A 13,598-nucleotide genomic window follows, 5' to 3' on the forward strand; every position below is an offset into this window, starting at 1 on the left:
GCAAATTGTAGAGGAAAACTAATGATGTACAAAAGGAGGAGACAATTACAGGAGCACTGTTTTGAGTGTCATGATGACTATGGAACCCAAAGCACATGCAGAGGACTTGGTCTTAGTTAGAAACACGGACAGTCCATGTATTACAAAGAGGGGGTCAGCAGAATTATGAGGTCAGATATTGAAGTTAATGTCAACAGAGACTTAGAGAGCATCTGGATATCATCATTAGGATTATTTTAAGAGATAAAAGGGCTGGTAAATATCAATAATATTTTGACTTTTTTTTTTTTTTTGTATGTGTGCCTTTTTCTTTTTCTTTTTTTTTGGAATCTGCCCTCTCATCATTTTCATTCTTTCACATACATCACCAGCACGAATGTAACCTGTCTATAACAGCAACAAATATGCTTCCTCCATATTTTTCCTGTGCTCGTATAATCATATACAAACATTTATTAGCTAATATATTATATTATGGATAGTTTTATGTTCATTTATTTCTTGCTCAACAGTACTTTGTGGGAATTTCTCTAACAATACCAGCATAGTTCTAATTCATTCTTTCAAATGCATGTATTCCATTTAATTGAATTTTTCAAGATATATTCAACTATTTCTCTATTGATCGGAATCCACTTAAATTTTCTTTCTGTCATATTTATTATTTAATGCCATTATAAATAATTCAACAAAAACATACCAAGAGTATATTCTTATGTACTGTCGCCTTACTTCCTGTGGATAGATTCTAAAGAGTGTAATTTTTGTAATGGAAAGTATATGTATTATTATTTTCAATAGAGATGGCTAGATTTTTTTCCAAAAATATTATAAAATTAACATTTTTACTAGCAATGGAAGACAAAGCCCTTTTCTCTATTTTGCTTTTTTTCAATCTAATGGGTGCAAAATGACATCTGTTATTTTATTTTGCATTTCACTATTTACAGATGAGTTTTAGCATCCTACCATATGTTTGTTGGCCATTTGGATGTACTCTTAATTGCTTGTTTATATCATTTGCCCACTTTACTATTAGGTTGTTTGTCTTTTTCTGGTTAAGTACTTAGAATTATTTATCTATTTGATATTAATATTATGTATGTTCTCTAAAATATGCATATTTTCCCCAAGATATTTTTTTTGTCTATAGACTGAGTTTATTTTATCAATAAAAACCCTTTAAAATTTAGAAATTTTGTCATTTTGTCTAATTGGGATTTCAGTTATTAGTTAAGAAGATTCATCCATTCCTAGAAAGCAGAAGTTATTTTACTGACTTGAAAGTAAATATAAATTTTACTTTATTTTAACATTAAATCTTTACTGAATTTCTATTTTATTTTTATTTATGGTACTACCTATATACACAATTTTACTTTCTTCCATATGGAAGTTAGTGTGACAGTCACATTGTTTAATAATCTCTCTCTTTCCCATGTGTGTTTCTAATTTGTCTCTCCATTAGTCTATACAATCACTGAGGTCAGGGACCATGTTTTAGTAAATCAACCTTATAGTCCTATCATCTTGGACAGTGCTGAAACATAATAAATCATAATGCCTATTGATTGAATGAATAAACAAATTAGCTTGAGATTTCAACAAACCACTGATAATAATTATATTTACAGGTAAATTTGTTCTGAACTCTGAAATAAGGATACACAGAAGAACATATGGGACAAAGGAACAATGTGACTGAGTTTGTCCTCTTGGGGCTCACTCAGAGTTTCCAGGGTCAGAAAATATTATTTGTTCTGTTCTTGCTCATCTACATTGTGACAATGGTGGGCAACCTCCTCATTGTTGTGACTGTGGTGGTCAGCCCAACACTGGATGCCCCTATGTACTTCTTTCTTGGCTACTTATCATTTATGGATGCTGTTTATTCTACTACAGTTACCCCAAATATGATTATAGACTTAGTCTACGAGAAGAAAACCATTTCTTTCCAAGCTTGCATGACTCAGCTTTTTATAGGACACTTATTTGGTGGTGCTGAGATTTTACTTCTGGTGGTCATGGCTTATGATCGTTTTGTGGCTATCTGCAAACCCCTGCATTATACGACCATCATGAATCAATGGATACGTGTTCTGCTGCTGTTGGTGGCCTGGGTTGGAGGTTTTGTGCATGCTGTAGTTCAGCTTCTCTTTGTTTACAATCTTCCCTTCTGTGGTCCCAATGTCATTGACCACTTCATCTGTGACATGTACCCCTTATTAAAACTTGCCTGCACTGACACCTATATCATTGGTCTCACTGTGGTTGCCAATGATGGGGCAATATGTGTGGTCATTTTTATGCTGTTACTCGTGTCCTATGGAGTCATTCTACACTCCCTCAAGAATCTTAGTCAGGAAGGGAAGTGCAAAGCCTTATCCACCTGTGGCTCCCACATCGCTGTGGTGGTCCTCTTCTTTGTCCCTTGTATTTTTATGTATGTGAGACCTCCTTCCACCTTACCCATTGATAAATCTTTGACTGTATTTTATACTGTTATCACTCCTATGTTGAACCCCTTAATCTATACTCTGAGAAATGCAGAGATGAAAACTGCCATGAAGAAGCTCTGGACCAGAAAACACAAATGATTTGGTAGGCAAATACATCACCTACTTTCATTGAAAAACTGTTCCCTCAGAAATGCCCTGTGTAGTTATAATTGTGGTGAAATTTTCTTCCCATTTAATAACTTATAAATGATTAAAAATGTTTATTATGAGTATTCCTCCAATGATTAGTTTTGTTCAAAATATGTTTTTAAGATTTTCATCTCTTGGGAAATATATGTTAGTTTTGGGGGGTATAAAATTGTTGTGTTGAGACTATAGATTTATAGTCTATGTGATGAGTTATACTACAGTTAATACCATAAATTTATTTTAGTTGTTGGAACATTTTCTCATGTCTCTTTCTTAAATGAATTTAATCCTTTTTTTAAATTAATAGGCCTTATTACTGATTTCACAATAATAAAATAAGACATAAAAACGTGATTCAACCCTCCTGTCATGGAATTAATTGTGTTCCTGTAACATGTGTGTCAACTTGGATATGCCATGTTCCCAAGTATTGCGTGATTGTCACCATTTGGTCATGTGATGTGATTTTCCTATGTGTTATAAATCCCACCTCTGTGATATTAATGAGACAGGTTTACTAGCAGTTACATTAATGAGGCAGCACTCAATTTAAAGATTAGGCTGTTTCTTGACTCACTTGAGATGTAAAAGAGAGAAGCCAGTAGAGAGACAGGGGGACCTCACAACACCAAGAAAGTAGTGTCAGGAGCTGAACATGTCTTTGGACCCAGGGTCCCTGCACTGAGAGGAGCCTAGACCAGGGGAAGATTGATAACAAGGACCTTCCTCCAAAGCCAACAGAGAGAGAAAGCCTTCCCGTTGCTCTGGCATCCTGAATTTGGACTTCTAGCCTACTAGACTATGAGAGAATAATCTGTTTGTTAAGGCCAACCACTTGTGGTATTTCTGTTATACCAGCACTGGATGACTAAGACACCTCCCCACACAGAGACAGACCATATTAACATTTGAACTATATATTCTTATTTTTGTATCAGTAAGGTATTTTAAGTATTATTTTTGCTTAGTATGTTGAATTTGAATAGGAAAGAGGTTTCAGAGCTCTAATATTAATCATCCGGTTATAGTTGGGACAATTTCAACTTATGGAAACCCCATGTGTTACATAGTAGTATTACGCTCCTCTGACTTTTTATGGCGCTCAGCTTTCAGAAATAGATCTCTAGGAGATTTTTCTGAGGTACCACTGATTATGATTGAACTGCCAACCTTTTTATAATTATTTGATCATGTAGCCATTTGTGCCACTCTGGAAACCTATTATTCGTATTAATCATAAGAAGGCTAAATATACAAAAAGAATCAAAATGAACAAGGCATATAGGCAGGCAAATGACTAAATCATACTTATTTTCCCAATTGGGAAATGGTCTTATTTCCTTAAGTGGAGCAGCTTTGTTTGGTGTTATATTTTTATAAGATGATCTATTCATCTTCCCTGAAAGTTTAAAGTATCTGATGATAGTTTTGTTATTTTTAATATCCCCATCTCCTTCTTGGAAACCCTGGTGCTGTGGTGGTTAAGTATTACAGCTGCTAGCCCAAAGGTCGGCTGTTCAAATCCACCAGGCACTCCTTGGAAACTCTACGGGACAGTTCTACTCTGTCCCAGAGGGTCACTATGAGTCAGAATTGACTTGAAGGCAATTTTTTTTTAATCTCCTTTTTTTGCTTATAGCGTCTCATGGCTTTCTAACAAAGACACAGACCCTACCTTTCATATGTAAAATTAGAAAAAATCCATAATCAATAAGCTTCAAATATAAAACACAGAAATTGACACTGGATTATTTTACATGATTTCTTTGTCAGGAAAAATGCTGACAATTCATATTATTTCCATTCTCATATCCCTTAATAAGGTAATGCAGATTATCAAGTAATAAAGAAATCAGAATATATTGTTCTATTTGACAGAGTTCTCAATCATAAAATCTTTGTAAACTTTTCTCTCTTGGAATCAAGCTTAAAATAAAATATTACCTACCCCTAATATAGGAACATGTGATCAAAGATCCTTATGTTTCATGAGGGGCAGAGGGCATGGGAGAACGGACCCTTTTCACTGGTAAAACAAATTTTTCACTGGTAAAACACACTGTACGGGTGACTTTGTAACCTTATATTCCTAATGTTATACATGGATATTTCTTATATAATCTCAAACTATTCGTAAGCATGATATTATTCACCAAATAAAATCGAACATTTGATTGAACCAGAGTTAACATAACTAGCTCTCCACTTTTTGAAATTTAGTTAATTTTCAAATGTGCATAGTTGTATGGAATGCTGAGATAAAAATCTTGGTCCATTGTCTCCTTATGTTCATTGACTGTAAGTTCCCTGAAGGCAGGGAAATTCCTTAATTATCTTTGCATTCTCTGTTTCTTTCATAATGTCTGGGACATAGAATTCACTCCATAAACTTTGTAAATTATTAGTACTCATTCAGTCTTTTCACCATTTCTTTCCTTTCTTCTACTTTGTTTTTGTTTACTCCTCTACCACTAACATACTATTTCAGTGATCAAAGACTTTTGATGTGTATTTATAAATATCTGGTAAGATTATTCTCACCTATTACCTATTACTAGCCCATTTAAAACATTTTCTTGCAATTTCCAAATATTAATTCTTCCTGATAAATCTTAAAGTCATTTTTTAAGGCCCAGAAATTCCTAAAAAATTACATTTAGAATTTCATGTCTTGAAATACTTCTATTGAAAAAAAGAGTGTTATAATAATCTAGGTTTCTCATCCAGAATAAGAGTCTTATTGTGAAGGCTTATTTTAAAAATTTCAATAAAATTGTAGTTAGCTCCACAGAGTGTACATACAACTTGCCTTTCTGTTTTCTGATTTACAAAGGGAATTCTCTTATTCACATTCAATTCACATTTTCAATGAGTTGGTCTGAAAGGATTCAGTATCTTTTGCTGGCATGAGTTACTGCACAAACCTCAAAACCAAAGACACAGGTCTGTACCAAACACACATAGACTTGTATATGTCTACACATGGGTCTAAGGTCACACATGGGCCTACATATAAACACACAAGTGTCTGTATCTAATCACACATGAGTTAATATGTGAGCACATCAGGGTCCGAGTCCGAAAAGCCATAAGTCTGTGTCTAACCACAGACAGGTCTGTATCCAACCATTCAGATATCTGTATCTACCATGTACAGATCTGTGTCCACCACAAGCAATGTTGTGTCTGTTTACACATGATTTTTTTAAAAAAATTTACTGTGCTTTAGGTGAAAGTTTACAGCACAAATTAGTTTCTCACTCAAATTTTATACATAAATTTTTTTCTGTCTTTCATTGCAATTCCCATAATGTGTCAACATTTTCCCTCTTTCCCATTACACCCCAGCTACCCCTTGTCCGTTCCTACAGTTTTCTTGTCCCTCCCTGCCTTCTCATCTTTGCTTTTTGGTGGATGTTACCCATTTAATCTTCAGTTGATTGAACGAAGAAACATGTTCCTCACATTTGTCACTGTTTTTTTTCATAGGGCTGTCTAAACTTTGGCTGAAACATGGCCTTCAGGAGTGGCTTCAGTTCTGAGTTAGCAGGGTATCTGGGGGCCATAGTCTTGGGGGTTCCTCAAGTCTCTGTCAGACCAGTAAGTCTGGTCTTTTTTGTGAATATGAATTTTGCTCTACATTTTTCTCCTGCACTGTCTGGGACCCTCTATTGTGACCCTTGTCAGAGCAGCCTGTGGTGGTAGCCAGGCATCAGCTAATTATTCTGGGCTCAGGCTGATAGAAGCTGTGGTTCATTAGTTCTTTGGAATAATATTGTCCTTATGTCTTTGGTTTTCTTCATTCTCTTTTGTTCCACACAGGATGGGATCAACAGAAGTATCTTAGAGGGTGCTCACAAGCTTTTATGACTCCAGACGCCACTACTCAGCACAGTAGGATTTAAATCCTTTTGTTTATGCTAATTGTGCTAGATGTCCCCAGATAACATGGTCTCCAGCCCTCAAACCCAGTAACTCTGTCCCTCAGGGTGTTTGGACTTGTCTAGGAAGCTTCTAAGCCTTTGCCTTGGTCAAGATTTACTGACTTCCCCTATATGATGTATTGTCTTCCCCTTCACCAAAGTCAACACTTGTCTTCTGTCTAGTTAGTGATTCTCCCAACTCATCTGTCCTCTCTGTTGTAATCATCAGATTGTTTTTGTTTTGTTTTGTTTCTGTGTAGAAACCTTTTCTTTGGTGGTCTCATACGATATTCGCCCTTTTGTGATTGTCTAATTTTACTCTGTATAATTTCCTCTAGGTGTATCCATGTTGTGAGGGCTTTTGAGATTTTATCATAGTTCTTTACTGTTATGATTTATTGTAATTTTATTATGTAGTATTCCATTATGGGTACGTACCATAATTCGTTTATCCATTCATCTGTTGATGGGCACGTAGGTTGCTTCCATTTTTTTCTATTATGAATAATCTGCAATGAACATGAGTGTGCATAGTCTATTCTTTTGACAGTTCTTATCTCTGTAGGATATATTCCTAGAAGTGGAATTGCTGGATCACATGGCATTTTTATTTCTAGCATTTCAAGAAGGCACCCTATTCTCCATAGTGAATTTACAGTTTACATTCCCACCAGCAGTGCATAAGAGATCCAATGTCCCCACAACCTCTCCAACATTTGTTATTTTCTGTTTCTATTTTTATTAGTTCCAGTAATGTCAGGGTGACATGATATCTCATTGTAGTTTTGATTTGCGTATCTCTAACAGCTAATGAAAGATGAAGTAAAAGAGTTGAACAGACAATTTCAAAGGATGGCTTGAGAAGACAAAGTAAAGTATTATAATGAAATATATAAAGACCTAGAGTTAGAAAAACAAAAGCTGAAAGAACTGAAGAAAAATTGAAGCCTTGAGTTGCAATATTGAAGGATTCTATGGAGAAAATATTAAATGATTTAGGAAACTTCAAAAGAAGATAGAAGCAATGCACAGAGTCACTGTATCAAAAAGAATCTGTCAACATTTAACCATTTCAGAAGGTAGCATATGATTGGGAATAAATGGTACTGAAAGAAGAGATCCAAACTGCACTGAAGGCATTACCTAAAAACAAGGCTCCAGGAGTTGACAGAATACCAATTGACATGTTTCAACAAATTGATGCAGTGCTGGAAGTGCTCACTTGTCTATGCCAAGAAATTTGGAAGACAGCTACCGGCCAATCAGCTGGAAAAGATCCATATTTGCACTCATTTAAAAGAAAGGTGATCCAACACAATGCAGAAATTACCAAACTATCATTAATATCACCCAGAAGTAAAATTTTGCTGAAGATTATTTAAAAGTGGTTGCAGCAGTCCTTTGACAGGGAACTTCCAGAAATTCAAGCAGGATTTGGAAGATGGAGAACAAGGTATATCATTATTGATGAAAGAAGAATCTTGGATGAGAGTAGAGAATACCAGAAAGATGTTTATTCTGTTTATTGACTATGCCAAATTGTTCGTAACAAATTATGGGTAACATTAAGAAGAATGGGAATTCTAGAACACTTAATTCTGCTCATGTGCAATGTGTATACAGACCAAGAGCCAGTCTTCAAACAAAACAAGAGGATACTGCCTGGTTTAAAATCAGGAAAGGTGTGGGTCAGGTTTGTATCCTTTCAGCATACTTATTCAATCTGTGTGCTGAACAAATAATCCAAGCAGCTGGACTATATGAAGAAGAACGGCTGGACATCATGGTTGGAGGAAGGCTCATTAACAACCTGAGTTATGCAGATGACACAACCTTGCTTGCTGAAAGAAAATAAAATTTCTCACAACTGGACCAATAAACAAGATCGTGATAAGTGGAGAAAATATTGAAGTTGTCAAGGAATTCATTTTACTTGAATCCACAGTCAACACCCACAGAAGCAGCAGTCAAGAAATCTAAGGACACATTGCATTGGGCAAATCTGGTGCAAAATATCTCTTTAAAAGTGTTAAAAAGTCAAATGTCACTTTAAGGACTAAGGTCTGCCTGACTGAAGCCATGGTGTTTTCAGTTGCCTCATATGCATGTGAAAGCTGGACAATGAATAAGAAAGTCTGAAGAAGAACAGGATTTGGTTGTACTTTTTCCAAGACAGGTCTGTTCCTTTCTCTGGCACTCCGTGGTATATTCAATACTCTTTGCCATCACCAAATTCAAAAGTGTCAATTCTTCTTTGTCTTCCTTATTCATCCCCCAGCTTTCCCGTGCATATAAAGTGATTGAAAACACCATGATTTGGGTCAGGCACACCTTAGTCATCAAAGTGACACCTTTGCTTTTCAACATTTTGGAGAGGTCTTTTGCACCAGATTTGCCCAATGCAATAGTTTTTTTTTTTTATTTCTTGCTTGTTGCTTCCATGGGTGTTGACTGCGCATCTAAGTAAAAAAGAATTCCTTGACAACTTCAATCCTCTCTCCATTTATCATGATGCTGCTTATTGGTCCAGTTGTGAGGATTTTTGTTTTCTTTAAGTTGAGGTGTAATCAGCAGTTAAGTCTGTGGTCTTTGATCTTCATTAGTAAGTTCTTCAAGTCTTCTTCACTTTCAGCAAGCAAGTTTGTGTCATCTGCATAATGCAGGTTGTTAATAAGTCTTCCTCCAATCCTAATGCTTCATTCTTCCTCATATAGTCCAGTTTCTTGGATTATTTGCCCTGCATGCAGATTGAATAGGTATGGTGAAAGGATATAAACCTGACACACGCTTTTCCTGAATTTAAATCATGCAGTATCTCCTTGTTCTGTTCAAAGGACTGCCTCTTGATCCATGTACAGATGCCTCATGAGCACATTTAAGTGTTCTGGAAGTCCCGTTCTTTATCTATAATTTGTTATGGTCCACACTGTTGAATGCCTTTGCATAGTCTGTTCAGCAATTTTACTGGTTTTGTATAGGTGCCCTTTATTATATTTAGGAATTTCCCATCAATTCCTATTTTACTAAGAGTTTTTTTTTTTTTTTTTTTAAATGAGGAAAGTGTGTTGGAGTTTACCAAATGCCTTTTCTACTTTGATTTAGATGATTATGTGATTCTTCCCTCTGGTTTTATTTATGCGGTGGATTATATTGTTTGATTTTCTGATGTTGAACCATCTTTGCATATGTAGTATGAATCCTGCTTGGTAGTGATGTATTATTATTTTTTTATATGATACTGTATTCCATTAGCTAGAATTTTGTTGAGAATTTTTGCATGTATATTCATGAGAGTTGTTGTAGGTGCTGTTGAGTCGCCTCTGACCCATAAACCAAAAAACCAAACTCATTGCTGTGGAGTCGAATCTGACTCATTGTGACTCTATAGGACAGAGTAGAATTGCCCCATAGAGTTTCCAAGGAGCACCTGGGGGTTTAAACTGCCGACCATTTAGTTAGCCATGGCACTTAACCACTACACCACCAGCGTTTCCGTTCCGACTCACAGGGACTGTATTTACAACAGAACAAAATACAGCCCTGTCCTGTGCTATCCTCACAATTGTTATGTTTGAGACCATTGTTGCAGCCACTGCATCAATTCACGTCTTTGAGGGTCTTCCTCTTTTTTGCTGACCCTCTGCTTTACGAAGCATGATGTCCTTCTCCAGAGACTGATTCTTCCTGATAACATATCCAAAGTATATGAGATGTAGTTTTGCCATCCTTGCTTCTAAGGAGCATTCAGGTTGTACTTCTTCCAAGACAGATTTGTTCATTCTTTTGTTAGTCCATGGTGTGTTCAATACTCTTTGCCAACACCACAATTCAAAGGTGTCATTTCTTCTTTGGTCTTCCTTATTCATTGTCCAGCTTTCACATGCATATGACGCAATTGAAAATACCATGCCTTGGGTCAGGCGCATCTTAGTCTTCAAAGTGACATCTTTGCTTTTTAACACTTTAAAGAGGTATTTTGTAGCTGATTTGTGATGACGGATATTGGTCTGTAATTTTCCTTTTTTTTGGTGTCTTTTCCTGGCTTTTGCTCACTTCATGAAATGAATTTGGGAGTATTATTTCATTTCTATGTTCTGAAATAGTTTGAGTAGTACTGTTGGGAGTTCTTTTCTAAATGTTTGGTATTCTTCAGTGAAGCCATCCAGGCCAGGGCTTTTTTTTTTTTTTTTTTAATTATCTCTTGGATCTTTTCTATTGTTATGGGTCTGTTCAGATTTTCTACCTCAGTTTGTGTTAGTTTAGATAGGTCGTAAGTTTCTAGAAATTTGTCCATTTTTCCTAGGTTCTCAAATTTGTTGGAGCACAATTTTTCTTAGCATTTTTTACCCATAAACCCATTGCCCTCGAGTCAATTTGGACTTCATCACGACCCTGTAGGACAGAGTAGAACTGCTGCACAGAGTTTCTGAGGAGTTCCTGGTAGATTTGAACCGCCAACCTTTTGGCTAGCAGAGATGGCGCTCAACCAGTACGCCACTAGAGTTTCCAGAGTATTTTGTTAGGATTCTTTTTATTTCAGTTAGATCTATTGTGTTTCCCACCATCTCATCTTATTGGATTATTTGCTTCCTCTCCTCTTCTTTTTTTTTTGTCAATTAGGCCAAAGGTTTGCCTGCATTGTTTCTGCTGAGTAATCAAAGCTTAGTCTTATTGTTTTCCCTTTGTAAATGACTTTTTGCTTGTCTTGAGGTGCCCTCAGGATTCTGTCTATGTCTTTGATTTTGGCAAGTGTGATTATGATATATCTTGGTGATTTTCTTTTGGGTTCTATCATATATGGAATTCTTTGTGCATCTTGGATAGTCAGCTTTTCTTCTTTCATGCAATTTTGTACATTTTCTCCCAGCAAATCAACAATCTTCTCTATGTTTTTTACTTCCTCCGCCTGTTCTAGAACTCTGCTCATGTGCAGATTTTTGCTCTTGATTGTGCCCTTCATAAGTCTTAGGCTTCCTCATTTTTCTTCTTTCTTGTCTGATTTTTCATCAAACAAAGTGGTGTCCAGGTATTTGTCTTCAATTTCTTAGATTTTGTCTTTTGTTGTTTCAAATTTGCTCTTGTCCTGCTTTTTTATATGATTTGGTTATTGTCTGCTGTGTCTGAGACATTAATGTATTATTTTCTTTGTTTATTGATTGAATATTCTCTTGTTTCATCCTGCTTTTTTGTTTTCTTTTGATATGTCAGGGTGGACAAGATGGGCGTGCTTTGCTCCTTGCTCATTTTTGTGCATGAGAGCTCTCAAAGCATTGTCCACATGGGCAGGGGAGCAGCAGGCAGGGCAAACCTGCATTGCTGCACACTGGTTTGGCGAGGTGGTTCAAAGGATGTGCTATGCTCTCAGTGCTCCTTTCTTGGTAGTATGATGTCCCCATGCCTCTCTGTTCACTTCCCTCTTTTGTATCCCGTAAGAGAAAACACAATCTAACCTTGAAGGTTGAGTCCTGCCTCATTAGTATAAGTGCTGCTTGTCCCTTCTCATTGACATCATAGAGGTAGGTTTTAGAACACGTAGGAAAATCAAACCAGATGACAAAATGGTGGACAATTACATAATGGGAATCATGGTTTAGCCACATTGACACAACTTTTTGGGGGACACAATTCAATTCATGGCAGTCCACTTCATCTCAGTTGACAAAATTTTTGGCATAAATTTGTTTATAATATCCTTTTAGAATCTATAAAATCTACCAGGAATGACACCTTCTTCAATTCCAATTCTGATTGTTTTTTTTCTTGTATACTTTTTTGAATTCATTTTGCTAAAGGTTTATCCATTTTAATAATCTTGTCAAAGAATTCCTAGCTTTATATACTTTCTCTGTTTTTAGATTAATTTCTCTGTCAATGATTTCTGTTTTATATTTACTACTTTCATTCTACAATATTCTCCGGGTTTGTTTTGCTTTTTCCTTTCTAATTTCTTAAGATGGAAGCTAGTTCGTTTCTGTTAATGTTTCTTATTTTCTAATACTTGCATTTGAAGTTATACATTTCTTTCTAAACACTGTCTTAGCTGCATCCAATAAATTTTACTATGTTTTGTTTTTATTATCTTACTGTTCAAAATATTTCTAATTTCCATTGGGATTTCTTCTTTGATCCACGGCTTATGTAGAACTGTGTTGTTTAATTTGTAAATAATTGAGGAGTGCTTAGTTCTTTTTCAGTCAATTTTTCTGGTTTAATGTTATTATTATCAGACATATTTCTGTATAAGTCCTTTGAAATGTATTGCAACTTGTTTTGTGGCCTATGATATTGTCTGTTTTGGTGAGTGTTCCATGAGCTCTTTAAGTAGAATAGTCCCACATTTTCTTTTCCTTCTTTATTACCACACCACCAGTTTATATTTGTCTTTTGGCTTAATATAAACTTTAGAGTCAGATGATAATTACCCAGCATTTTTTTATACAGAGTGTAGCTTCTCCTTTTAGTATAATTTTAGGAATTTGTGTTTCTATGTTTTATAATCAGATTTAATGTTAGGAGACAATGTCCCGCTGCTATTCATAAGGTTGTCACTGGCTAATTCTTTTCAGAAGTAGAGCGCCAGGCCCCTCTTCCTAGTCTGTCTTAGTCTGGAAGCTCGGCTGAAACCTGTCCTCCAAGGGTGACCCTGCTGATATCTGAATACCAGCGGCATAGCTTCCAGAATCATAGCAATACGCCAGTCGCCACAGTAGGAAGTACTGACAGATACGTGAGGGAAGAAGGAGAAGAAGAATTGATACCTTTGAATTTTGGTGTTGGCAAAGAATTTTGAATATACCATGGACTGCCAGAAGAATGAACAAATCTGTCTTAGAAAAAGCACAACCAGAATGCTCCTTAGAAGCAAGGATGGCAAGACTATATCTTACATACTTTGGACATGTTTTCAGGAGGGATCAACCCCTGGAGAAGGACATCATGCTTGGTAAGGCACAGGGACAGAGGAAAAGAGGAAGACCCTCAATGAGGTGGATTGACACAGTGGTTGAAACAATGGCTCAAGCATAAC

General features: G+C 36.0%; 1 protein-coding gene across 1 annotated transcript; it reads left to right on the forward strand.

Moving 5' to 3' along the window:
- The first annotated feature begins 1,645 nt into the window (after positions 1-1,645).
- LOC135231822 (olfactory receptor 4A47-like) lies at positions 1,646-2,597 on the forward strand. Its single transcript, XM_064289013.1, has one exon. It carries the CDS (start codon positions 1,680-1,682, stop codon positions 2,595-2,597), a length of 918 nt encoding a protein of 305 aa, XP_064145083.1. The 5' UTR covers positions 1,646-1,679.
- The last annotated feature ends 11,001 nt before the right edge of the window (positions 2,598-13,598 follow it).

Source organism: Loxodonta africana, chromosome 7 (genome assembly GCF_030014295.1).
Source record: "Loxodonta africana isolate mLoxAfr1 chromosome 7, mLoxAfr1.hap2, whole genome shotgun sequence".
In the NCBI taxonomy this organism is placed as follows: Eukaryota; Metazoa; Chordata; class Mammalia; order Proboscidea; family Elephantidae; genus Loxodonta; species Loxodonta africana.